Source organism: Oxyura jamaicensis, chromosome 14, assembly GCF_011077185.1.
Source record: "Oxyura jamaicensis isolate SHBP4307 breed ruddy duck chromosome 14, BPBGC_Ojam_1.0, whole genome shotgun sequence".
Classification (NCBI taxonomy): Eukaryota; Metazoa; Chordata; class Aves; order Anseriformes; family Anatidae; genus Oxyura; species Oxyura jamaicensis.
In genome coordinates this window covers 12,954,972-12,979,878 of record NC_048906.1, presented here as the reverse complement: position 1 = coordinate 12,979,878, position 24,907 = coordinate 12,954,972, and the positions used below count along the sequence as shown (strand labels likewise).

The 24,907-nt window shown below is 62.2% G+C and overlaps 1 protein-coding gene across 7 annotated transcripts in view; it reads left to right on the top strand.

The window, feature by feature from the left end:
- The window catches only part of CAPN15 (calpain 15), a 43,667-nt gene extending 19,394 nt beyond the window's left edge, over window positions 1-24,273 (top strand). For 5 of the 7 annotated variants that reach the window (XM_035339318.1, XM_035339322.1, XM_035339317.1 and 2 more), the window contains 11 exons: window positions 12,103-13,603; window positions 16,724-16,932; window positions 17,137-17,320; window positions 19,898-20,121; window positions 21,280-21,405; window positions 21,513-21,665; window positions 22,033-22,194; window positions 22,504-22,733; window positions 22,945-23,105; window positions 23,316-23,494; window positions 23,667-24,273. In XM_035339318.1, coding sequence (XP_035195209.1) covers window positions 12,103-13,603; window positions 16,724-16,932; window positions 17,137-17,320; window positions 19,898-20,121; window positions 21,280-21,405; window positions 21,513-21,665; window positions 22,033-22,194; window positions 22,504-22,733; window positions 22,945-23,105; window positions 23,316-23,494; window positions 23,667-23,844 — 3,307 coding nt within the window. In that variant the 3' untranslated portion in view covers window positions 23,845-24,273. Of the gene's footprint in view, window positions 1-12,102; window positions 13,604-16,723; window positions 16,933-17,136; window positions 17,321-19,897; window positions 20,122-21,279; window positions 21,406-21,512; window positions 21,666-22,032; window positions 22,195-22,503; window positions 22,734-22,944; window positions 23,106-23,315; window positions 23,502-23,666 lie in introns of all 7 variants that reach the window. The other 2 variants (XM_035339319.1, XM_035339320.1) reach the window with 2 other exon arrangements.
- The last annotated feature ends 634 nt before the right edge of the window (window positions 24,274-24,907 follow it).

Below are 24,907 nucleotides of genomic sequence, written 5' to 3'. Positions count from 1 at the left end.
CGGTACCTGGAGGAAACCGAGGTGCAAAGGGGAAAGGCAAAAGCTGCGGAACTGTGCTGGAAAACCCTGAGATCCTGTGGGTCTGGGATGGCGGTGATTTTTGCAAAGGAGAAGCACGGGGCCAGCAGTCCCCGCAGTCCCTAGGGACTGCCGGGCTCTGACTCCGGACGGTTGCCTCGCCCTTGCCCTGCTGCGTTCTCCGGGGAGGGCAGGCTCCTTAGAGACAGACTGCAGACCCACGATTAAAAAGAAATTCCATAATTGGCTTAAAGACAGTTAAGAGAAATGGAAACAGTAAAGAGAGCTTCCTCTTCATCCAGATCTCTCTCCCCTGCAGGGGTTGCTTTCGGAGTGGTTGCTCCGATACCCCTCGAGTGCAGGTGGCTACGCAGGGGGAATCGTGTCCTCGGGTCCCAAGGGCCCACCCTCCTGCCTGAAGCTGTTCCAGCTCCTCAGAGAGCAGCTTAATGACTTCAGTTGCTTGCTGCTTTCCTTGCCTCCTCCCCGCCCTGCTGGGAGCAGGTAAATCTGCGCTGTGAATTGCAGCCGTGGGAACTGGCCCGTCTTTGCCTTTCCTTCCAGCGTCGGAGCACTGGAGGGCTCCTTCGCGGTCTCCAGGGCCCGTTTCAACGTGGAGCTGGAGAGAGGAGCTGTAGGAAGGACGGGGGGCCCAGCCTCTGAGCCCCCCCAGTGGTTCTGCAGCTTCCTGCCCCCCGGGTGGGCTGAAGGATGCGCCGGGAGCTGCTGGGATCCTCTCCGCACCAAGGAGAAGGGCTGCCCCTGCCGCCCCGTGCTGCAGGACAGCACTTCTCAGCTGGGCTAAGCCGGCTCACACGCAGAGCTGCTGTCAGCCTCGTGTTAATGGAAGGGGTGAAGGAGGCCCTTGTTATAACCCTGTTAAACCTCACCCTGAGAGTCTTCCTGTGCAGGGACACGCAGCTCGCTGCCTGCCTCCTTGCTCGCCGGCAGTCCCTGGCATGCTGAGAGTGTCCTTGGCCGGGGCTGTGCACGGCTGCTTGGTTTTATGTGTGTTTATTTATACAAATCAAGCACCTCTCACCGTCCTGATAAACACCCTCTGGAACCGCTCTGGTGGGGCAGGTCTCCTGGTTAGATCCCGTGTAACCTCATCTCTGGCTCTGGCCGTGTCCTAGAGGCTGGACCTTCACCCTGCTGGGGGCTGACCGCTGTTCTAGAGGGCAGGCGAGGTCCTGGTCGTCCTCTGGGCTGCTGTAAAGCTTGCCAGCACGGAAGGACCAAGTGTGATGTCGGTGAGGAGCTTGAAACTCGCTCACAGCCCTTGGTGTGGTCGCGGACAGGCTGCTCTCTGCTCCCCTGTGCCAGTCTTGGGGTGTGCACAGCTCCCGGTAGCTCCCCGAGTCCCGGGCTCAGAGGCCGTGCTTTGTTCTCTTAAGATTCTCCCTGCGTGCACGCATAAACCCCTTAATGGCTGTGAGAAACCATCTGCCCCCGTTCCTTCAATAAAATACATGAAGCTGGAGAAACCTCCCAGGAGCATCAAGGACTTCCCCACCTCTGGAGAACCGACAGCTGGGGGAGCTGCGCGTGGGGGAGCGGGGAGCAGAGCCCATGGAGACAGCGTCAGCGGAAAAAGAGGAGTGTGTGGACGCCTTTCATCTTCCTGTTGGCACTGCTCGGATGTGACTCCAGCTGCTTTCTATTCTGGGATGCCGACGAGCGTGCGCTCCCACAGGGGCTGGGGATGACACGCGAGGGCTGCGCCGCCAGAGGTGGCCTGCCCGGAGCATCGGTCGCTGCGGCACGCTCCTTTCTGCCTCCTCGCAGCTTGCTCGCCAAACCCTGCGACTTCTGGGCAGAGAGCAGCTCGGTGTCCTTGACCTGCCTGATTCCTGCGGTCAGCAAACAGCAGGACTGGACTGACCCAAGGGGTTGGAATCATTAAGCTAGGGAGTAGGAACGATGTAGAGGATGGTGAGTAGTCGCTGCTAGGACCTGAGAAATTCCTGTTTGGTTTCTGGGCTTGTAGCCTTCGTGGTTGGGCACAACCCGTGGTGTGTCAGTGCCTTGCTCGCCGTAGGGCAGGGGGGCGCAGCTCTTTCTGGTGCTGGTGGCGTTTCTTAGGCTGGAGTGGGAAAGTCATTCCCAGTTCTGCCTAGAACCTCCCCAGGTGCTTGGTGGAAAGGTAACCTGGCCGACAGGTATGCTGCAAGGCGAGAAGGACCCGGCACAGGCCGTGTGTTCACTGGGGACCAGAGACTGGAGACGCTTCAGGAGGGCTTCCGTGCTGCTCCCCGTGTTCTGGCTGACCCAGCCCCCTGCGTCCCAGCCCCTTCTTCTCATTACTGAGCCCCTACAAACTAAGAGCTTTTATTTCCTGACCTCCCGGACCGTGAACGCTCCACAGCCAGCTCGGTTGTCTCTGATGAGCTCGAGGTGCCTGTATGAGCATCCCCCTGTGCCGTGTTGCGGGATGCCCCTTGGCTCTGGCTCTCACCCCAGAGGCACCTGTGCCTGAAGGTTTGATCCCTCCCGAGGCTGAAGGCTCGCGATGTCACCCCCAGGGCTCGTGACATGACCCCTCTGGACAGAGGTACGTGCTGGGTCGTCCCGCTGTGTGTCCAAGCGCCGCGGCCAGCGCGCGCTGTGCTTGCTGCCCCCGGCACCCTGGTTCGGCAGGCAGGTCTTTTGCAGCCTGGTTCTTCCGAGTTGCTGCTCTCTCCCCCCGGTGAGCGATGCGTATATCATTTGACTGCCCGTACCCTCCCCTCGCCGCTCCAGCACGTAAGGCTCTGTGTGGTACACCGGCTTTGACAGAAAGGGCCAACCCTGCTGCGGGCTTTCACCGTTTGTCAGAATAAATTGCTTCTCCAGCCTCTTGCGTGGAGGAGATGCCGGTTCGTTCGCCCCGAGCCTGAGCGGCACCTACGGCAGCTTCTCCCCCCTTGTTCTTCCTCCCCCCGAGCCCGCGGGGGGAGCAGAGCCTGCTGGCTGCAGCGCGGCGCCGGGCTCCCCGAAGGAGCCTGATGCAGCAACCGATTTGGTGCCGCGCTGCATTCATCCGCCTGCCCTGAAATAACCTGGGAAGAGGAAGAGCTGGAGAAGGTGGATCCAGGAGGGAGAAAGGCCGGAGCCAGCTGTGAGGTCGGTGGGGTTTGCTGCTCTTTGAAGCCCTTTCTGTCCCTGCAGGGCCAGGCAGCCCCATGCACCCCGCCAGCCCTTGGCCGCGCTGCACCCCAGCGAGGCGGCGAAGGGGAGGGCCGTGGCTCCAGCGCAGCAGGCTGCTCCCTGTGCGCCTCCCCAGCGTCTGGCAGTGAACGTAAGTGCCCCTGAAAGTTGTGCCTGGAGCCAAGGGCTTGAGGGGAAGAGCGAGGGGGTGAGCGTGTGCGTGAGCTCCGATCCCCTGTTCGTTTGGGACGGTGCCCTAAGCTGCTGCTCGGTGCGCTGAGATCCCCCTCTGGGGTCAGTCATCTTCTGAGGGGCTGCAGGTGTTGTTGCTGAGGTAGCAGAGAGGGTGTTCGGCTCTGGGCTCTGCCTTCCGGCCTCTTTTTGCCGAAGGAGCAGAGCTGCTCGGGGACGTTGAGGTGGGCAGTGCTTGCTGGCTGGATGGCAAATGGCTCGGAAAGATCCCCCCTCCTCGCCGCTCCGCATGCTGCCAGGTGCCGTTTGTGGCTGTGGTGGCTGGATCACCGTGCCCTGACCTGACCGCGGGCTGAACCCCAGGGCTGGTGGCAGTAGCCAGAGTTCACCTCTTTTCCCCTGTCCCTTGGCGATCTTTCTTTCCTCCCGCAGATCAGTGCAAAGCTCGTTGGCTGGGTTATTAAGTCGGAGCTGCTTTCCTGAGGCACGGGGCTGGCTTAGCTTTTCATTAAGGCCCGTTAATCACCCTAAAGGGACTCTGACAGCCACTGGCAACTGACCACGATGCCTCGCTGCCTCTCGCTCTGCCAGGACGCTCGAGGTCCTGCCTGCAGTGCCCTGGGCACGGCTGGGAGCTGCGTGGGACGTGGGATGCTGCCACCGCTGAGCTCGGTGGTCTCGGGGCCCCGAGGAGCTTCCCCCTTTGCAGGAAGAGCGGCCGGCAGCGGTTCTGCGAGGGAGCCGGGATGACGGCCAGGTTACAGCCACGGGTCAGGACCTGGAGGCTCGGGGCCCTGCTTCCTCCCTCCGCCAGCACCTCGCTGTGCTGCTGCGGGCTGCAGCTGGGCGCTCGTTAGTCCCAGGGCTCAGGGGAACAGGAGCCTTTCTCTGCCCACCTCTGCCCTTACCCCGATTCACCTCCATCCGCGCTACCGGGGAGGCTGACTGCCGGGACTGCCCCTTCTCAGACCCTCAGGACGTTTTCTGAGCAAGGATTTACAGCCAGGCAACAAATGATTCGATCAGGCGTTAGAGCCCCCGCCCTTCCTTTGAACTGTTCCTTCCTAACTAGGGGGGATCTTCTCAGAGTCCAGAGTCTTTCATTTACCTTCCTTTCTGCAGAAGCACTCAGCCTTCTCCACGTGTGACTAATTCCAGATTCCCTCCTGCTGGGGCCGTTGAAGTGAGCGTTCGGGAGCGACAGCGCACGTTTGTGCCGAATTTGTTCTCAGCATCAGGGGGCAGGCAGGGCTCAGGGGCACCCCCCGGCACGTGCGCGCGGCGAGCGTCTCGCTTGTCCTGCAGAAAGGGCTCTGAAGGGCCAACAGCTGAGTTACGGTGGCTCTCCTAACATCTTGTCGAGGCTTTTTATAAAAGCCATCTTGCTGGCAGGCAATTAGTTTATTTCGTAGCGTATCTGTAAGATGCATCGTCTGCGTTTGTGGGATTTACTTCAAAGAGTCTTCACCTTCCCCTGTTTCAGTCACTCGTAAATTTTGCTGGGCAACTCTAAGCGGGAAACTTTCTGGAATACTCTCCAGACCAAAGATGCAGTATAACAATTAAAAAGGCAAAACAAAAAAGCAAGGTAGCGAAACCAAATGTTATCAGGCTTTCTTCTAAAGGCCAAAACTCGTGTTCCCCACGGGCATCCTTGCTCTGTGCGTTGAGGACGGTGCAGCCGCAGCACCCAGCGTGACTTGGCTCCGTCGCTCTGCTGGAGGTCGGAGCTTTCTGCTCTGCTGGCTCCAGCATTTGCAAGGACGCGGAGGGCGGTGCAGCACCAGGGCTCTTGTGCATTGCTCTGCTGATCCTTATTGATCTGTTGGAAAAGATTCATTATTATTTATTTTTTTTTAACCATTAAAAAGTTCTTGAATTCTTGTGTTGCGGTTGCTGGAGGATCTGGGTCCTTTTTGCTCTGGAAGAGCAGCTTTCGTGGGGCTGCCCGCACGCTGAGGCACTCCCCAACGTTTTAGCACTCCCAGGGTATCCGTGGGGATCCCTCCTACACCCAAACCACGCCAATTCCATGAAGCTGGGACAAAAAAACTGTAAAACCGGTGTACCTCCTTCTGTGTATCCGCCCTTAAGCGGATTCAAATATCCGCCGTGTGTGGATTTTAGTCCAAGGCAGTGAGGAAATGCACTGACATAAGGCAAGGTAGGGGTTGAGGTCGTTAATTCCGCACCACCTCCAGCAAAATCAATCTATTAAGCCGTTGTCAAACCTGTTTAAGCCATAGCGAGATGCCGGGCTGAGTTAATGGCACATAAATCTTCCTCGGGGTATAGGACTTGGATCTTAATACTGTTTGCTCTCCATCTCCTCAGATCCCCCCCCCAAAATAGGAAAATTAGGTACAGGAAAACTAAATGAAGCGGCTGAGCTGAGGAGCGGCGGCAGCACCAGCAGGTACGGTGAGGGAACGTCCCCGGTCCCTCTTCCGAAGGGAGGGAGCCCAGAGCTTGCAAAAGCTCACAAGGTCTGATCAAAGCGAGGGCTTGGACTTTGCCAGCCTCCTTGAAATACTCCTTCTGCCTCTTTCTTTCATATCCCCGGGGGTTCTTCTTGTTGTTCGGGCAGAAATTTGGGTAACCTTTTCTACAAAGGAGCCTCTGCCAATGGCCCTGTCCCTGCAGGGCGCTGTGCTGGGCAAACCTGTTTCCTTCCAGAGATAGCATCTTGTGACACCGAGGCAATTAAGGGGTACTAAAGGCTAACGATGCACGCCCTGTGTTTCTCACGAGGCAAGCCTTCCAGATTCGGATTCTCCTTTGAAGGTTTTGCATGGAGAATGATAAATGTCTCCAGCGCATCGGGTCAGGATAACGCTGCCTGCCTGGCTGCACCCTTAGGGGAGGCGTGCTCCTTCCAGCCGGGCTGCTTTGAGTTCCTGCAGCAGCAGCAGGCCAGGAGCCCCAGTGCCCACGTATTCAGATGGGCTGAAGCCTTCCAAGACTCTGCTCCTCTTCTTTTCCCAGGCCAACCCCAGCCAGGATTTCAGCCGTGAAAAGGACTCCAAGCGGAGGAGGTCTCCTCAGCTCCCATCCTTCACCCAGGCCAGGTTTTGGTGCACGTGACGGGAGCTTTCGGGGTGCTCCTGTCCCTGCTGGGCTTCTGCCACTGCCCGTTTCCCACCCAGCTCCGAGCAGCTTTCCTGGGGCCTCTGGCACCGCCAGCGGAGGGTCGGGGAGCGCCTTCTCTGTTCCACTCGCCTCCTTTGCCAGCAGTTGCACTCGCAGGCGTTGCCTTGGAAATCGTTTCTTCCCCGTCCTGTGGCAAGCTGCCCCCTCTCACCCCTAACATCTGTCTTTTTTGGAGGCAGGCGAGCCCTGTTTTCTGGGAGGGGGCCGCAAAGCAAGCGGCAGGGAAAGCCGCAGTTGGAGAGCAGTTTCTGTGGTTTTGTTGGCTGCTACAAAAATATACTGCTGAATAAATTCCCTTTAGCTGGGGCCTGGGTTTCTGTCAGGCTTCTCATTAGTGGAGCTCTGTTTTCCCCTGGGAACCTTCTTGTTAAAACTCGTAGCCTCTTCTCTCCCTGGCCAGTGAAGCACATCTGAGCTGTCTGAGCGCTTTGCCAGCTGTGTCCAGCGTGGGAAAAGTGTAGGATACGTGGAAACGGCAAGAACCCACAGGAGATCTGGTGCAACGGGACCAAGAAATTCCCACAAACTGTGTGTCCGCAGCGTGGAAAACCCGTGGCGTCTGTCTGAGCCTCTCGGCGCTCGCTGGGAGGGGCTGCGTGCTGTCACGGGTCTCTGATGGCCCCGTTCACCTTCAGGTGCTCACCCTTCGTGGTCTTCTGCTGTAAAATTAGATTATTTTTTTTTCTCCCTTCTGCTCTGATGAGTAAATCCGCCTGTGCCACCGCTGCTTTCTTACACAGAACGAGTACAGTTGTCTCGCATCGGTGCGGGCCGTTACCAGGGGAAGATGCTGGCTTCCACGGTGTGATTGCCCTGTCCCAGCAATTGCCAGGAGCCCCGGCACTGCATCGGGGTGGGAGGCGGTGACCTCCCGAGGGACGGGGAGTCCTGCCTGGAGCAGGGTGTGACAGGTGGGACGGGCTGGTCCCTCAGCTGGCTTTTGTCCCCCCCATCCAAGCTGGCTTCCCGCAAACCGGCTGAGTTTGTCCTGGAGTAACTCTGTAGTGAGAGCAGGTCCAAATCTATAATAAAACTCCAGAGTCCTCAAAGATTTACCGCGGAAGGCTCAGGAAGTTTTTATTTCATCAACTGCTTCAGCAAAAGGATGAATTTCTGCGGCTGTAGCCACCGTGGCTCCCTTCCAGCAGCCCTCAGGAGCAAGGAGAACGGTGCCACCGGAGGGTACGAGGAGCAGTCCTTGTGCTCTCCCGGAGAGGTCTCCGTGCTCGCGGGTCTTTGAGACTGGACCGTGGACACCCCCGTCCCGGCACGGGTTTCTACGAGACCCAGCTCGGAGCCAGGAAGTTGGTCTGGAAACCTCCAGCAGCCCCTTCTGGACCCGAGTTACCCAAAACCAACCGAGTGCCCGCTCCTGAAGCGGGCTGCTGCTTTTGCTCACGGGCAGGGGGTGCCAGCAAGGGCCCCCGCTCTGTGGGCACGTTGGTGACGTTGCAGCGGCCTTCTGGGTGCGCTGCTTCCCTCCCTTGCTTTGACGTGAGCCTCCAAGGAAGCGCGGGTGAGCGTGGGGAAGGTTTTCGTGGCGGTCTCTCCTCTTGCTCAGCTGAAGGACAGCGATGGTGGAACGCAGGAGGTGGGCGCAGAGGGACGGCTCCCTTCTGGCGCTGTAATTCCGGCTGCACCTCTGTGTTCGGGTGAAGGCTGCTGGTATTTAAGCCCTCTTTATTCTCTTGGCTCACTTTGGAGTTGGAGAGACAGGATTTGGAAATACTGAAGCAACCTGCCCTGATTGTGTAGTGTGTGCACTCACTTCTGTACCCTCGGAGGTTTCGAAGCGTGAATCAGGGGCTGTTTCTCTCCCCTGATGCTCCTCTAGAAATTGGGAAGTCCCTGCTGAGCTGTCCTGCGTTGCTGTGCCAGCCCACCTGCTGAAACCTCCCCCTGGCCCTTGCCTGGCTCTGCGAGAGGCTCCTCCGGCAGCACCTCCTGGCCCAGGCTTCGTGCCGGGGGGGTGGGAGCCAGCGATCCCCCCTCGCCGGCCCTTCCACGCCGCAGCCGCAGGAGCACGGCCGCGTGGTGCCGACCCCCTGCACCCCCGTCTGCGCCGGCTGGCACCAGAGGGTGGCAGGTCAACCTCTGGAGCTTTTTCTTGTATTTAGCAAGCCAGAGGGTTTTGCTACGGGATGTTGTGTATCCCAGAACTTAGGGCTGCTGCTGCCCAGAACAAGCGATCTTTATTTATTTCATTATTGCTGGAGAGAACTGGAGCAGTAAGCTCTAAGGCTTTGGCTTCTCTGGAGTTGTATTTAGAGGAGCAGCCTGATTCTGTTGCAGCGTGTGACTGTGCGGAGGACTGGGACCTGTCCCTCCAGTACCTGGCTCACCTCGAGCCATCCGTTCTGGCAGCCCAAGGCGCTTCTGGCCGGGGCTGGGTGCCTCCCCTTGTCCTGCAGGTGCCCGGCATGTGGGGCTGGCCCAGCACCAGCTCCCTGCCCCCAGGAAGGAGGCAAACCGCAGCTCTGGGGCGCTTCCCGGTCTCGTGCCCTGCCCTGTTCCTTCCTGTCCTGTCCTGCCCTGCTCCGGTGAGGCTCCAGAAATGCCTTTGGTCCCAGCTGACACCCGAAGGTGGTAGAGGCCTGTGGCTTGTCTGAAGGCTGCGTGCCCTCTGCGTCCTGCCCTCCTCCTCAAGGAAAAGCCCCTCTGTGGGCGGGGGGGGCTCTGCTGGTGGCTGTGGAGCGGCTGTTTTGGGGAGAAACCCGTCTCCCGCACGGGCGCTCGGGGAGGTGGCAGGCGATGTTTATCTCAGTTGCGTTTTCTGGGGCTGGAGAGCGCGTGTTGTCGTACAGCAGATGGGCTCGGGGAGCTGGTGGCGGGGACGGCTGGGTTTTCTCACGCAGGCTCCTTGCCTGCCAGGAGAGGAGCCAGCCAGGCTTTACAGGAGAAGTGCGGAGCTCAGACTGGCTGCGGGGGGGCTTCTCCTCCTGCCAGCCCCTTTGCGAGAGGTAAGGGGAGCCGTGGGGCAGGGGCTGCTGCCACCAAGCGCAGGAGCAGGCTGGGGTCGTGCCCTGCCAGCCATCCAGGCTGGGGACCGGGGGCTCGCTCGGGATCTCCCAAGGTGCCTGCCCACGACCTCTCCCGTTCCTGTGTGTCTCCCACCAGCTTGCATGGGAAGCTGCGTGGCTGTGGGACGCCCCGGCAAGGTGTGACAGCCTCCCTGGGGACCAGGGGGCAGGGAAGTCCCTGCCAGAGTTTGCCACCCTGCTGGCCCTGCCAGGGGACTTCCAGACCCACGGGGGAGCAGCAAACACAAGAGCCAAAGGCAAACTTTTCTGGGAGGCTTTGGTTATTCTGAGAGCTGCCAGCGGAGAAAGCCAAGCGGCTGGAAGTCCGGCAGCGGGCGGGTGGCACGGCAGGGCCGAGGGGACCCGGCCGGGGACAGCAGGGCCGGGGAGAGGCAGCAGCTCCCCATGGCCGGGGGTAGAGCTCGGGGCAGAGCGCAGGCAGCGCAGCAGCAGGGCAGAGCGCTGCAGCGTCCTGCTGCCACCTCCCTTCTGCTGCCCGGATCTCCCTCCCAGCCAAGGGAAGCTGTGCAGCCTTCCCGAGCCCGCAGCTCCCTGCTGGGTGCGCGTCAGGCACACCCGGCGATGCCGCCTGTCCCGGCGTGCCCGCCGGCGGGACCCGTCTTGCCTCGGCCATCCTGGGCTTCTCTCTGCTGACACGGGAAGGGGCACGGTGATTTTTCCCGGTCCCGTGGCTGCGTGCCCAGAAGCCTTCGCCGGCACGGTTCGTGCGGCAGGAGGAGCGGTGGTTGGAGGGTGCCGAGCTGCGGTGAGCGGCGCAGATGTGCTCTTAGGGGTTGCTTTTGGGGCAGCGGGCAGCGCGGGGGGCTGCGGGACGGCTGCGGGTGGTGCAGGCTGCTGACAGCCCTCGCTGGCTTTTTGCTGATGTCTGAGGTTGGATGAGGCTCAGCCGGGGGAGGTGAATGGATGTGAGCGGATCACGGAGCCCTTCCTGGCCCCGTTGGTTTCCCTGCCCCTGCTGGAGCTGGGCACACGGCTCCTTCCCTGCTTGAAGGCTGATTTTCCTCTCAGACGTTTCTGGGCACGGGGCTGCCCCGGGGAGAGGGCTGCGCAGGGGCTGACAGCAGCAGGACTTGAGGCAGAAAAATCAATGTTTGTAATTCTTTTAGCTGGGAAAGATTCTTGAAAGAACTCCAGTAAATAAATACCTTGTAAAGTTCAACCCGTGAAGGCACGGTGTATGAATTTTCAAGCTCTCCCTTGAAATAAAATGGATTTCTTGGGTTCAGGCTTTATCTAGAGAAACATCTGATTTAAGGAGGGATTTGAAGGTTGCATCTGATCTCCTCATGAGGCAGGGACGGTCTCCTGGAGGCGGCAGAGCCCGCCTTGGGGATGTGCTCAGATTGCTGCTGGAGTACTCCTGGGGGGTGTCCCGTGTCCCCAGCCCCGGAGGGGACCTTCCTCCCCCCAGGGTGGCTCCTGCTGCAGCCGCTGTCCCCGCAAGGCCCCGCTGCTGCAATGCAGTCAGCTCGCTGCCTCGGGGACGTGCAGGTGCTGCTGCCCAGGATGCTGGAGGCCAGCCAGGACCAGGTTCCCTCCGTGGACTGCGTGGGCATCTCACAGCTTTCCGTTCCTGCCCTCTGCGGCACAGAACGGTTTCTTTCCCTTCTTTGTTCCTGTTTGTGTCGTGCCGAACCTGATCCTCGAAGGGATGCAAGGAAGGGACCTGGTGGTGAGCCCCCGTGGTTTAAGCCGCGCGTTCCTTGCTCTGGGACAGCCTGAGGTTGCTGTTCCCGGGGGGAGCTGAGGGCTCGGAGCCTCCTCCTGCGGGGTCAGCCCTGCCAGGGGGTCTCTGGCACACAGGGAGGGGAGCAGGGCGAGGCGCAGCTCCCTGCTTGTCCGGGGCTTTAGGCTTGGCTCTCGTGCTGTGCCTTTACGTGGGGGAGAGCTGTCCGGTCCTCGTGCGAAGGAGGAGGAAGCAGGAAACTCTGTTTCAGCCCCACCTTCACTGGAAGTCGCAGGAAATCACCCAGAGCAGAGGACAAACAGCAAGGCTGGGTTTCCTTCTGCCATTCCTTGCCCGCATGCGAGCGGGGCATCGCCTCCCTGGAGGCACCTGGGGGGGAGCTGCTCTCCCTGCGCCCAGAGGGTCCCCTCAGGAGCTGGTGCCACCGCTGCCCTTCGCTTTCTGAAAATTAAACTCCCACAGCTCCCTGAGCTCGGCGCTGCCTCTGCCCACGGCTGCCTTTTCTCCCGGCAGTGGCCGGAGGTCGCCTGTCTCACACAGGTGCTGCCTCGGCGAGGGCGTTACAGACGAGCCCAAGGGGGACAAACCAGCCGCGGGTAGCGGCCGGGTGCAGCAGTGTTGGGGTTCATCCCCACGGACAGCAGAGGGCTCAGCGGGGCTGCGGGGCTGATTTCGGTGCCCTTTCCAAAGCGTTCTGGGTGGAAGCTGGCACGCTGCCGTGCGCTTGTGGAAATGCATTGTCAGTGCCAGAGAAACGAGTGCCTGGAGAGCAATGACTGCGTTGCTTTTTGTTCCCTTCCTGGAAGCAAAATCCCACCTGTGCCAGCCTGGGAGAAACGCGTACCTGGTGGCCCGTTCCTCATGCTGTCTTCTGCTCTCTTCCAGCAACTCCCACTCTCCCGGCTCCATGGCTGCTGTGCGCGAGTGGTCCTGCACCCGCTGCACCTTCCTGAACCCCGTCGGCCAGCGGCAGTGTTCCATATGCGAAGCCCCTCGTCAGAAGCCGGACCTCAACCACATCCTGCGGCTGAGCGTGGAGGAGCAGAAATGGGCCTGTGCCCGCTGCACCTTCAGGAACTTTCTGGGCAAAGAAACCTGCGAGGTATGCGGCTTCACGCCGGAGCCGGGGCCCAGCGGCTCCCCCTTGCCTGTCATCAATGGCATCTTGCCCAAGCCCACCGTGCTTGCGGAGCCCAAGGGCACGTCCCGGGAGGAGGCCGCCAAGGTGGAAAGCAGCAGCGAGGATTCGGAGGGGAAGAGCCCTGATGAAGCCGAGCTGGAGAGCGGTTGGGCTTGCCAGCGCTGCACGCTGCACAACACGCCGGTGGCCAACTCCTGCTCGGCCTGTGGTGGGCCACGCAAGCTCTCCCTGCCCAAGATCCCACCAGAGGCGCTGGTCGTCCCTGAAGTCATCACCCCTGCGGGCTTTCACATGGCCCCCTCCACCCCGCAGCCTTTGGTCCCTGCAGAGGTCTCTGATGGTGACGCCGTGGCCGCCCAGGGCCCCGTGGCTATGGAACAAGAGGCCCAGAAGATGCCAGCCTTCAGTCCCTTCTCCCCGGGGCTCCAGAACAACCCCGTGCCCCGAAGCCGCCGCGAGGTGCCCCCGCAGCTGCAGATGCCGGGGCCCGAAGCGCCGCAGCCCGGGGCTCAGAGCGCGGCGGGGCAGAAGGGCTCCCCGCAGGGTCAGGCCCGGGCCGCCCCGGCTGCCCGCTTCCAGGAGCTGCTGTCCAACAAGCGGCTGAGCGTGCTGGAGGAGGAGATGGAGGTCAGCCCGTCCCACTGGAAGTGCAGCACCTGCTCCCTGCTCAACTCCTCCGGCGCCAGCAAATGCGAGGCCTGCAGCACGCAGAAAGGCAGCGACACCATCAATGTGGTGGGCGACTTGGTGAGGTTCACCCCCTGCAGCCCCTCCAGCCCCGACTTCACCACCTGGTCCTGTTCCAAGTGCACCCTCAAGAACCCCACCGTGGCCCAGAAGTGCAAAGCCTGCGGCTCCTCCAAGCTGCACGGCTTCCAGGAGCACGGCACGCAGGGCGAGCCGTCCCCCCGCTGCCCCGACTGCGGGGCGTGCGACAAGGCCGGCTGCTCCTCCTGCGGCACCAAGGCCCCCTCCGCCCGCAAGGTCGCCCGCCTCTTCCCGTCCCCGCTGCCCGGAGGAGCCCAGGACAGGCCGGGCCAGTGGGCTTGTCCCGCCTGCACCCTGCTCAACGAGCTGAAGGCCAAGCACTGCGCCGCCTGCCACACCCCGCAGCAGTACGTGGCCCAGCGCAAGGGCCTCAAGGCCCTCAAGCGGAGGGAGAGCATGCACGTGGAGAAGAGGAGGCAGACGGACGAAGGAGAGGCCAAGGCCCTGTGGGAAAACATCGTCACCTTCTGCAGGGAGGTGAGTGCGAGCCGAGCGGGGCTCGCTGCCCATCTCGCTCGGAGAAGGGCCCAGGACGGCGCTCCAGGCAGGCCGCCATTGTGTCTTCGGGCCTGGGGGTTGCGGAGGAGGTGCCCGCCTGCAGCGGCCGGGGGCTGGCTGCTAACCCTGACATGGGGCATCTGAAATCCAGGGGAGGTGGCCTGTAGGGTGAAGGGGCCTTCCAGGGCGACCCCCATCCGGTTCCCCGCCTGCCCGAGGGTGAGGAGGTCTGAGTATTAACTGGCTCCTTGCAAGGTTGTAAATCGGAGGGAGAGGGGAACGTTAGGGGGTGATCAGCCCAGTTCCTCCCCATCCGAGGGTGAGGAGGGCTGGGAAGGAGGGTGTGCGGGTGGCACCAGTGCTGGTGGGCAGCACCTGCCGTGCGGTGGGTGCAGGAAATCAGAGGGTGCTGCGGGTGGAGGCGCAGAGCACCGCGTGTGCAGGCGAAGGATGCTGCCGCTGCGTCTGTGCCTGGGATTTTCAAGGCTTACCAAGTCTGCCTTTGTTTATCTGCCTTGAGGCTTCTCAGCCGGCTGGATTTGGTGTTTGTGAGTGCACAGCTGCACCTGCAAACGGCTCACCCCCGTTCGGGGAAGGACAGCTGAGGTTTAGCTGTGTCCTGGCTTCAGGTGGGGGTCTCAGGAGCGCGTGCTGGCGCCCCTCCCTCCCACTGCCAAATATCTGGCTCGGTCTGCTGGGCTTCAGTCGCCAGCAGCGCTCTGATGGCCCCGTTTTTGCCCTGAGTGGCACACGATACTCCTGCGAATGCCGCTCTTTCTCTGCCCTCCTTCTGGGGCAAGCCTCGGGCTCTTCAGGACCAGATGGGAAGGGAGCTGCAGTCCGGCCCGGCCGCAGCGACGAGGCTCTTCCTGCTCGGGCCGAGGAGCGCTCCCACGGCCGGGTCTGTGCTGCGCAGCGCGGTGCCCGTGGAGGTGTTGGGTTGGGAAAGGAGCTGCTGAGTGACCCTGCTTTGGGACTGGTTTTTTGTCCTGATTGCTGCGTGTCTATGGCTAACAGAGCTGGGTGTCTTTATGTCGGAGTGACCCTGGTTCTGCTTAGCCCCCTCGTTTAAGCAAGGGGACAGCCTCTTCTGTAGGCTGGGAGCATCTGTTCTATGCGGTGGAGTCAGGCCTGGAGGATGAGTTAGGAGAGATGGCCAAGCTGAATGAGCGGCTTGCCACTGCCAGGAGGGGAAGGAGTCTTCCTTGCCCCATCCCGCCCAGCTCTCCGTCAGAGCCTTGGCAGAGCCCGCCCAGCTCTCTTACTGGGCAGTGTCCGGCTGTTAGATCAGCGGGGGCTGTCTCCCAGAGCTCCCGCTAAACCTAAATCTGTTTTCTGACGCCGTTTACGGTAAGTCAAAGCCTCTGCGGGTGTGAGGGAAGAGCTGGCAGCGGCGGTGGGACGGTGCCGCCGCCTGGCTCCTCTCCCTGCGTGCCCGCCACCTCCCGCAGCAGCCGGGGAGCTGCTGCCCAGCCACCTGCTGCTGTTCAGGCTGGCACGTGGGGGGCAGCCCCAAAGCTTGCTTCTGGCTGCCCTGTTTGATGGGAGCAGCGCCGCTGGGCCTTCCCCTGGAGGAGAGCGTCGGGCTGGCCAAATCTTCTGCCTTTTGTCTCTCTGCATCGCGGGAAGCAGCTCGGCTCGCAGCAGTGCTGCCTGCAGGGATTGCTGCCTCCTCTGCTGTCCTGGCAGTGCCCTTCCCAGTGCTTCTCAGTGCCTGGCCCCCAGTTTTAGCTTCATCCTTTCTCGTCTGCCTGGGAGGAGGGCAGGGCTGGCCTCTTCCCCTTGGCGCAGGGCTGCTGCATCCTGTCTTGTGCTCGTCCCCGTCGCGTGATTTTTCTCTCGTCTGATCCAACGTCCTTCCCCTTTTCTGCATAGCAGCGCGTGGCAGCAGGTGCGGCGTGCTCTGCAGAGCCACCAACACAGCGCAGCACTCTTGCTGTCTGTGCCTTCTGCCCGCAGAGCCGTCCTGTCTGCGGATTTATCCCCTTGCAGGAGAAATGAGCAGGGCTCCTTGTCTGGCACCGCGTGCGCGCAGCCTCACTGCCACCCTGGCGACCGTGCAGGTGCCTGGCAAAGCGTCTGCTGAGTGTCCTGGCCAGCCGGTGCTCCCAGGTCGGGCAGGGTGGCGTTTGGAAGCGTGCACTCTGACATCCGCAGTGCCCGCTGCACCCGTGGGCGAGCGTGGGGCAGGCGCTCCCCTGGGGAAAGGCAGCGAGGCCTCGGGACGTGCCCTCTTTGGCCTGCGTTGGGATTTGAATGGTGACAATTAGCTGAGAAACACGCTCCTGCAGAACAGGAGCTGGAAGCGCCAACTGAGGCACTGTGGAGAAAACGTTTGCATCAGTGAGTGGGGATTGCAGCAGAAGAGGGAGAGCGACTGCTGGCGTGGTGCGCACCAAAGCTGATTGAAATCAGAGGGCTTTTGCTGAAAGAAGTTAATTCCATGTAATTAAGAGTAACGAAATCCCAGTGCTTACTTCACCCTGTGTTAACCTGCCCGAAGAAGCCATCCTTCTCCCCTTGGGGAAGCTTTGTGCTCCCACACTATGTCCAGGGCTAACATCTGGGGGTGTTTGTGGGGTTATTTGCTGTTCAGTCCATCTGACTTTATTCAGCGCTCGCTAGCAGGTGGGATCGGGCTCGGGAGCGAGGGCTCCGCAGCTGCTAGGTTGGGTTTGGGTGAATCTGGTTGTGGAAGGCGCTGCTGGCGTCGTGCAGAGCGGTGCCACGGTGCTGGGCTGTGCCAGGGCTGTGCCAGCAGGGCCTGGGGCCGCCCCAGGGTCTCATCCCGTAGCACGGGCTTGGACTGAGGAGCGTTTGGTTGCCAGACGCTTCCTCAGAGGCTTGCTGCTCGTGTGCTTTGCCACTTGTAGAGGCGGCCAAGGTCCCCCACGGTCCAAGTTTTAGCACCAGTGGGAGGTGTGAGATGTTCCCTGCCCGGGGACGTTCCCATAAAGCACAAAAAGGCAGATTGGAGATGCATTCGGGAGCCCTGAGGGGTCGAACCGACTCGTGGCTTTCCAAGCCAGCCCCGTTCCCGGGGAGCTGCGTGCCACACAGCTGCACACTGATGCCGTCCCTTGCCTTTTGCTCTCGCAGAACAAAGTCAATTTTGTAGATGACAGTTTCCACCCTGGGCCCAAGTCTGTGGGATTCCCGGAAGGTGACAGCGTGCAGCAGCGGGTGAAGCAGTGGCTGCGACCCCACGAAATCAACTGCAGCATCTTCAAAGACCGATTGTTGAAGTGGTCGGTGTTCCGGACGCCCAGGTCCTCAGATATCCTCCAGGGACTGCTGGGAAACTGCTGGTAAGGAGGCGAGAGCTGGGGTGCCACCCTCCTGCCCCTCTCCCCCATCACCCGGACCGTGCCCCCCGGCCTTACCCAGCCCCATTCCTACACCCCGGGCACGTGCCCACCCTCTGCCTGGCCCCTTCCCCCTGCGCTGGGCGGCCGGGCAGGGGCTTTGCTGCCCACCCACACCCCGCTGAGCCCATCCGCGTCCCCCTGCAGGTTCCTGAGCGCCCTGGCCGTGCTGGCCGAGCGGCCGGAGCTGGTGGAGAGGGTGATGATCACGCGGACGCTGTGCCCCGAGGGCGCCTACCAGGTGCGGCTGTGCAAGGACGGCACGTGGACCACGGTGCTGGTGGACGACATGCTGCCCTGCGACGAGTGCGGCTACCTCCTCTTCTCACAGGTCAGCGGCCCCGGGGGGGGGGTACAGGGGGGCCTGGAGGGGTTGGGCAGCGCTCCAGGACAAGGGGGGCTCGTCCCCAGCTAGTCCAGGAGAAGGCAGCGGGGTGGGAAGAGACACAGCTGTGGTCCACGCGGGGCGCCTGCTGTCGTGGGCTGCGTGGAGAAGGGCCGATGGGTGCGTTTTGCTGCGCGCTGAGGCCAGCTGGGCTCTTTGAGGCCATCCCATAAACCTGTTTCAGGCCCCTTGTGGCGTTTTCCAGGCTGCAGCGGAGAAGTTTCTTTTGCATTTTTTTCCCATCGCTTCTCTCTGCATTGCAGGCCAGCTCGCTGGCAGGGGGAGACATCTTTATTCTGCACACAAAAGGGAGCTACTTCACCTCTGCGGCTTCGCACCGAGAGGGGCTGAGCGAAAGCTGTTTCTCTCCTCTGCAGGAAGCTCTGGCAGCTTGGCCATGCCAGGGAGGGGCCGCGGGGAGGGAGGGGACGCACAACAAAGCAGCCTGTTTTGAGCCAGTGCCCGGTGGCTCTGAGCACACTCGGGTGGCATCTGCTAGGATTCAAGAAGCTCCCTGAGCCCCTCAGGGACGTCACTGCGCATTCTGCCCGGCCTGCCAGGCCCAGGGGCGCTTGCTGGGATCATTTCCATGAAGGAGACTGAGAACGTCTCTATCGAAACTCAGGCTGCACAAATCTGCCAGACAAACCGAAGGGCTGCCGTCAGGAGGAGAGAGAGGGCCAGGGACGGCAGGGTTTGACTTTGTGCTGCAATTCCACATCCTGGTTCAAAGCGCACACAGCCCCGAGCCGAGCTGCGGAGGCGGAAGGCAGGGAGGACAGGACTTTGGGGAGACAGGGCAATGAGCGCTGGGGGAGCCTTAATGCTGGTGCAGCTCGCAGAGCCCTGCTCTGAGCGCGCCTCCCTGCAGTGGGCAGGTGGCCCAGCCCTGGGGCAGTGGCGTGGGGCAGCAGAGCCTCGGCTCGGTCCTGAGCCCTGCTTAGCCTGGCTCTGTCCACGCAGGAGCTCCCAGCTGTGCAGACACGGCTACGGCACGGCAGGTACGCTGCTAGAGGGACTCCGGAGAGGGGAAGGAAACAGAGTCCGTGTCTGCAGTTTGCCCTGTGGTGGACAAGGTGCAGTCAGATGCAGTCCTTTATTTTCAGCGTAGAATTTGCCTTTCTCGTCTCTTTTTTCTTTCCCGTCCACCTTCCCTCTCTTACCAGTTCTAAGCCGCAGGTATTTTTTGGAACTTGAAGGCTTTCTCGTGGGCTGGGCTTGCCTCGCCTTTGTTTCCAGATGCATCGGAATCATCGTGAGGTTTTCCTGTGGAGCGTTTAGGTGTGCGAGCTGAATGCGGGGCGAAAAGAGGACAAACAGAGATAAAATGAAGGGAAATCAGGCTCTTGGAGCTCGGTGACTGCATCTCGGGCAGAAGTTAGCAACAAGAATTTTTGTTGAGTGGGGGATTCAAGAACAAACCCGAGAAAGGCACTTCCAAGCTTCCTTTATCCATCCGAAAGCCGCCTCGCTGCCTTCCTTTCCTCTCCCAACTCTTGGCTGCCACCTGTGAGTCACACACGGTCACACACGCACCGCTGCCTTTCCCCTGCTGCCCTCCGAGCGCAGCTGCACTGGATTTTTGGAGACACGGAGGCCACCAAATGTCCCCTCCCCTTCCATGCTCGTACGTTTGCAGCTTCCACGTCCCCTCTTCGCTCCCTCATCCTCAGGAGGTGTCTCCTCCAGGGACAAGCGGTGAAGCATCGCTGGTGACTGCGCCCTGCAGCACGCTGAGGACCCACAGTGGTGGCTGGCACAGAGCTGGGAAGGCTGCACGCTGAGCCGAGCCCGGCCACGGGGCTGGTGCAGGCTCCGCAGACCTCGGGGTGCAGTAATGCAGCCCCTGCACTTCGTCCGTCCTCGGTTCGGCAGTGCCGAGATCCATGGCCTGGCGTGGGAGCAAAGGGACTGCAGGGAGAGATTCCCCCTGCAAAAACACATCTTGCCGCTGTCCCTGGGGTGGAACCGGGGCAGTTTTCATGTCTGCCCAGGGGGTTTTGGAGCTTGTCCTTGAAACGGCCTCCTAGTTCCACGCGTGAAATGGGATGGGTCCCACAGCCGCGTGTGCGCTAGGCAGCCTCTTCGGCCGAAGGTGTGGTGGTTTTTATTCGCAGTGATGTGCGTGGGAGGGACGTGCTCAGTGCCCTTTTCCATACCGAACTGTTTACAGTCCAGATGGATGGGAAGGAAAGGGCCTGGTACTACCAGGCAGAAACCCACCTCTGCCCCCCTGGGCGCCCTAAGGCTGTGTCGGCACCCAGGCGCTTCCTTTACTCGTCAGCCCCAGGAGGTTTTCCCAGGAGGGAGTTAAACCACTTGGACAAGATGCTGAACGGGCAGTGCAGGGGGTCGCCCGCAGCCTCCAGCGAGCAAGCTCCCGCTGGCTTGGCCTTGCTGCTCCTGTCCCTCCATCTCCCGGGGGCCAGAAGGGTGGGCGAGCAGGGCTTTGCCGGCGTGCTCCCCTTGCCTTTCCATCTCCTGCCCAGGTGGTTCCTGACGTGTTCCCGTCTCTTTCCGCAGGCCCAGAGGAAGCAGCTGTGGGTCGCCCTCATTGAGAAGGCTCTGGCCAAGCTTCATGGTTCGTACTTTGCCCTCCAGGCGGGGCGTGCTATCGAAGGCCTGGCTACACTAACGGGTGCCCCCTGCGAGAGCCTGATGCTGCAGGTCAGCTCCACTAACCCCCGCGAGGAGCCCATTGACACTGACCTCATCTGGGCCAAAATGCTGAGTTCTAAGGAGGCTGGGTAAGACCAGGCAGGAGGGCGCCGCGGCAGGAGCAGGGACGCTCGGAGAGGGGGGCGAGGGGGGCCGCGCTCATCTGCAGAGGCTCGGAGGAGAGGGGCTGATGCGTTAACTGGGGGGCATCCATCACACCTGGCGTTTGTCTGAAGCATCGGCAGAGCCCCCCCTCCGAGCTCGGAGAAGTGGGGTCCCCTTTGATTAATTTTGATACGTAATTAAACCCCTGGCGAACTTCCCTGTGCTCGCTTACTGCTATCTCACGGCAGTTTGGAAGTGGCTGGCATGGAGCCCGCTTGCTTTGCTTCGAGTCTTGTGGATTGTGAAGTCCTGGACCCTGCACGTCTCCCACCCGTACCTGGTGTCTTTGCTGGCCGTACCCGGGCATTTGTTCGGGCTGTTGGAGACAAAGCAAAAGCAAAATCCTCCTGCTCATCGCCCCAGCAGGAAGGGCGGGCAGGCGGTTCTGGGCTCTGCACCGTGGAAGTCCCTGGAATTTTCTGGGGGATGGCTGAAGGCAGGGCTGCTCCTGTCAGTGTGCGGCGTGGGGTCACAACTGGGGCTGTGCCACGGGGGAGGCTGATGCGTCCCGGCACGTGCTGTCCCCCGGAGCCCGGCCAGTCCAAACCTCCCGCCCCAAATGGCCTGTCCTCGCCGCTGCGGAACGGGCCCACCGTGTGCAGCACGGCAGCTGTATCGTCTGCCTCTCCGCATGCCTGAGCCCTGCCAGCCAGCAGCAACGCCCACGGCAGGACCCCAGGGCCCGGCACAAAATGGGTAGGGTTGGGGCAAAGACCCGCTGCGCACGGACGGGGCTCCCAGCCCTGCAGGTGGGAAGGGATGGGGCATTCAGCGTGGTGAGGGCAGCCCTGCACTGTCTGTCTGGTGTCACTGGGGAGCCAGCCAAGTGCCCTGCTGCTCAGAGCAGCTCACCGTGGAGCCTGGGCTCAGCAGAAACCCAAGGGGATGGAGGAGGCTCGCTGCTGCCTAGGCTGGGCTATGGCCAGCAGGGTCGGAGCCCTGCTCCGGAGAGGTTTGCGGTGTGGTTGCAGAGGGAATACGCAGGAGCCCGCTGCGGGGAGCCCATCCCGTGCCTCAAGCAGTGGGGATGAGCTCCCCCCGTGCCTTGCAGGACACCGAGCGTTTTGCTGTCCCCTGTGCAGGTTCCTCATGGGCGCGTCCTGCGGCGGGGGCAACATGAAAGTGGACGACGTGGCCTATGAGAGCATGGGTCTCCGGCCGCGGCATGCCTACTCCATCCTGGACCTGCGGGATGTCCAAGGCTTCAGGTGAGCACAGCGTGGAGGCTGGCAGCGCAGCAGATGTCGTGCCAGCAGCCTGAGAAGAAAGCCTCCTTACTCCTGGGGCTCTGACGCCGTTGTTCCCTGTCCCCCAGACTACTGCGGCTCCGAAACCCCTGGGGCCGCTTCTCCTGGAACGGCAGCTGGTCCGACGAGTGGCCCCACTGGCCTGCTCCCCTCCGACATGACCTGATGCCCCACGACAACAGCGAGGGGGTCTTCTGGATGGAGTACAGCGATTTCATTAAGTACAGTAACACCCGGCAGGTGGAGGCTGTGGGGTGGGAGCGGACAGCGTGGCCGGGGGGGGGGGGCTGTGGGGTGAAACTGCCTCACGGGCTGCTTCGTTTAGGGTCATGGGGACCCCTTTGCTCAGGGGAGGCAAAGCCCCAAAAGCACAGGGTGGTGGGCATCAGTGGGTCCCTGGAGCTGTGACTCCTCTCCCAGTCCCTTTGCCGGAGGGATGAGAAGGCAAATGGGACGTGGGGACAAGCTGGGGCAGGCAGGGGGAGGCGGGTGGCATTCCGGTGCCCGCAGCTCCTGGCCGCGTGAGCTGCAGCCTGCTGGGGCACGAGGCAGAGGACCCCACTGGTGCTGAGCCCAGCTTCCCCACAGGTATTTTGACTCCGTGGATATCTGCAAGCTCCATTCAGACTGGCACGAGGTGCGTGTGCAGGGCATGTTCCCCAACAAGGCCAACGGGCCAGTGACGGTGACATCGCTGACGGTGTTGGAGCGTGCCACCCTGGAGTTTGCCCTCTTCCAGGAGGGCAGCAGGTGAGCGAGGCAACACGAGGGCTGCAGGCGGCAACCCAGCCCTGGGAGAAACGCCCGGGGTTGTCCCCATCACTCTTCACCCCACGCCATCCCGTAGGGTTGCAGAACTCAGGGACGAGCCCCCACGGACTGGCATTTCTGTGATTCTGTGGCTTACGTTTCAGCCAAAACCCAAACCCTGGGACCCTGGGGCAGCCCCCAGGGCAGGGGGAGGACTCTGGGTCTGCCGTTCTGTCCGTGCCCCCAACCCCACGCCCTGTGGGGCAGCACCCACCTGATGTCTGCACCTTTCTCCCCCTCCCGGCGCAGGCGGTCGGACACGGTGGACAGCCACTTGCTGGATCTGTGCATCATGGTTTTCCGGGCCACCTTCACCAGTGGCAACAAGCTGAGCCTGGGCCGGCTGATGGCTCACAGCAAGCGGGCCGTCAAGAAGTTCGTCAACTGCGACGTCATGCTGGAGCCGGGCGAGTACGCCGTCGTGTGCTGTGCCTTCAACCACTGGAGCACCATGCTGGCCGGCCCCGCCGCCGCCCAGGGTAAGGAGCTGGGTACCCTTCCCGTGGGGATGCTGGGGGAGGCACTGCGGGAGGCAGAGGTGCTAAAGCCCACGACCTTCAGCGTGGGAAGATCCTGCTGGGGGTGGAGGTTGCCCACGTGCACAGCAACCCGCAAATCCCCGCTCTTGAGGGCTGGGTGCTTGGGAATGGTCTCAGCGATCTCCTCCTCTGTGTGTTGTCCTCTCCACAGCATCCAGTCCCACCAGCAGCCGGCCGGCCACCGATTACTCCAGCTATATCCTGGCCATCTACAGCTCGCGCCAGGTGATGGTGGAGCAGATGGAGGCGCAGCCCACCACGCTGGCAGACGCCATCATCCTGCTGACCGAGAACAAGGGCGAGCGCCACGAGGTGGGTGCAGTGGCACAGGGCAGGGGCTGAGCTGCCCGTGCCTGCAGCAGGGAAGGGGACGAGGGAGCCAGAGGGAGCCTGGACCCTGCCTCTGCCACGTCCTCAGTGGGCAGGGCTCAGCTGGAGGGGGAAGATGCTGGCCCAGGGGTTAAGATTCAGAGACAGGGCTGCCCGGAGGATTCGTACTCCTGACCCTGCCGTTTGCCCCAGGGCCGCGAGGGGATGACGTGCTACTACTTGACGCACGGCTGGGCAGGGCTCATCGTGGTGGTGGAGAACCGGCACCCCAAATCCTACCTGCACGTCCAGTGCGACTGCACCGACAGCTTCAACGTCGTCTCTACACGCGGCAGCCTCAAAACGCAGGACAGCGTCCCTCCCCTGCACAGGTCCGGGGTAGGCAAGGGTGGGAGGAGAGGGTCAGCATGGGGCGGGTGCGTGATGGCACCGAGGGGTGCTGGTGGAGGGCCTGGGGCGAGGCAGAGCCCAGGGAGGGGGTGGGAGATGGGGGCAGAGGGTTTGCAGCGTGTGGCCAAACGCTGAGCCCGACTCTCTCTGTAGGCAGGTACTGGTGATCCTCTCCCAGCTGGAGGGTAACGCCGGCTTCTCCATCACCCACCGCCTGGCGCACCGCAAAGCCACCCAGGCCTTCCTCAACGACTGGATGTCGACGAAAGGCACCCACAACCCGCTGCTCACACCCGAGGTCGCTGGGCTCCACGGGCCCCGGCCCCTATGACGAAGCGCTGCCCCCTCCCTGCTCCTCTCCCCTGTGATTTTCACCCAGCCTCTGGCCTGGGGCTGCCCCCGAGCTGTCGGCGCTGAGCCGCGGGGCAGAGCCTGAGCATCACACCGAGCACTTTGCCCTGCGCCGCGGGGCTGGGGCGAGCTCTCAGGGCCAGGACCAGCTCTGCCGGCCGTCCCCACGGCACTTTACGAGGAGCAGCTGGGGGCACGGGGCCATCTCAGGATCCCACCTGCCCCACACCCCGCTGGGGCCGGTGCCCTCGGCCAGCCCTGGGCACGCAGCGTGGCGGTGGGGGGCTGCAGGAGAGGGGGGGGGCTGGAGGTTGCTGTCATTGCCCTTCCCAGGCACCACGCTCAGGACTCTGCCCCCTCCTGCGGTGCCAGGGCCCTGGCGCTGCAAAAACAAACAAAAAGAAAATACCTCTGATGTCTGTCCGTCTGTGTGCCCCTCCGTCTGTCCCTGGGCCCTCCCCACCCTCTTGTCCCCCCCGTTGTCTGCTGCCAGGACTGAGTGGGCACCGAGGTACCGCAGCTGGGCCGCGGGTGGTGACCCCCACCCCGTGCTGGGAAGGGCCCTGGGTTGTCACAGAAAGCTGTTGCTGTCGCTTTCCACCACACCTCGGGATGAAATGAAGACATGCGCTTCCCCACCTCTGCTCCGGGGTGGCGAGCAGGGCTGGGGGCGATGCTCCGTCCCCCCCACCTCATCGCAGTGTTACTATGCAAAGGCGGCCGCTGGACGCAGCGCCTGGAGAGAAGCCATGTGGCCCCAGCGGGGCTCGGCCCCGCGCTGCCCTGGGGATCTGCCCCTGCGGAGGTGCGGGGCGAGGGGCAGCGGCGGTGCCACGGGGGGGCAGGGACAGAGCCAGGGTCCAGAGAGCAGCACCCAGGGGGTGGCTCTGCCACAGGGCCCTGCCCCAGGGAGACAGGGAGTGATTTTGGGGGGGAGGAAGCAGCGGGCCCCAGCCTTCGGAGGGGTGGCAGGCGGCACAAGGCGAAGGTCTGTAAGAACCTTGGGTGCTGCTGCGTCCCTGCGGGGGCTTTGTGGCAAGGCT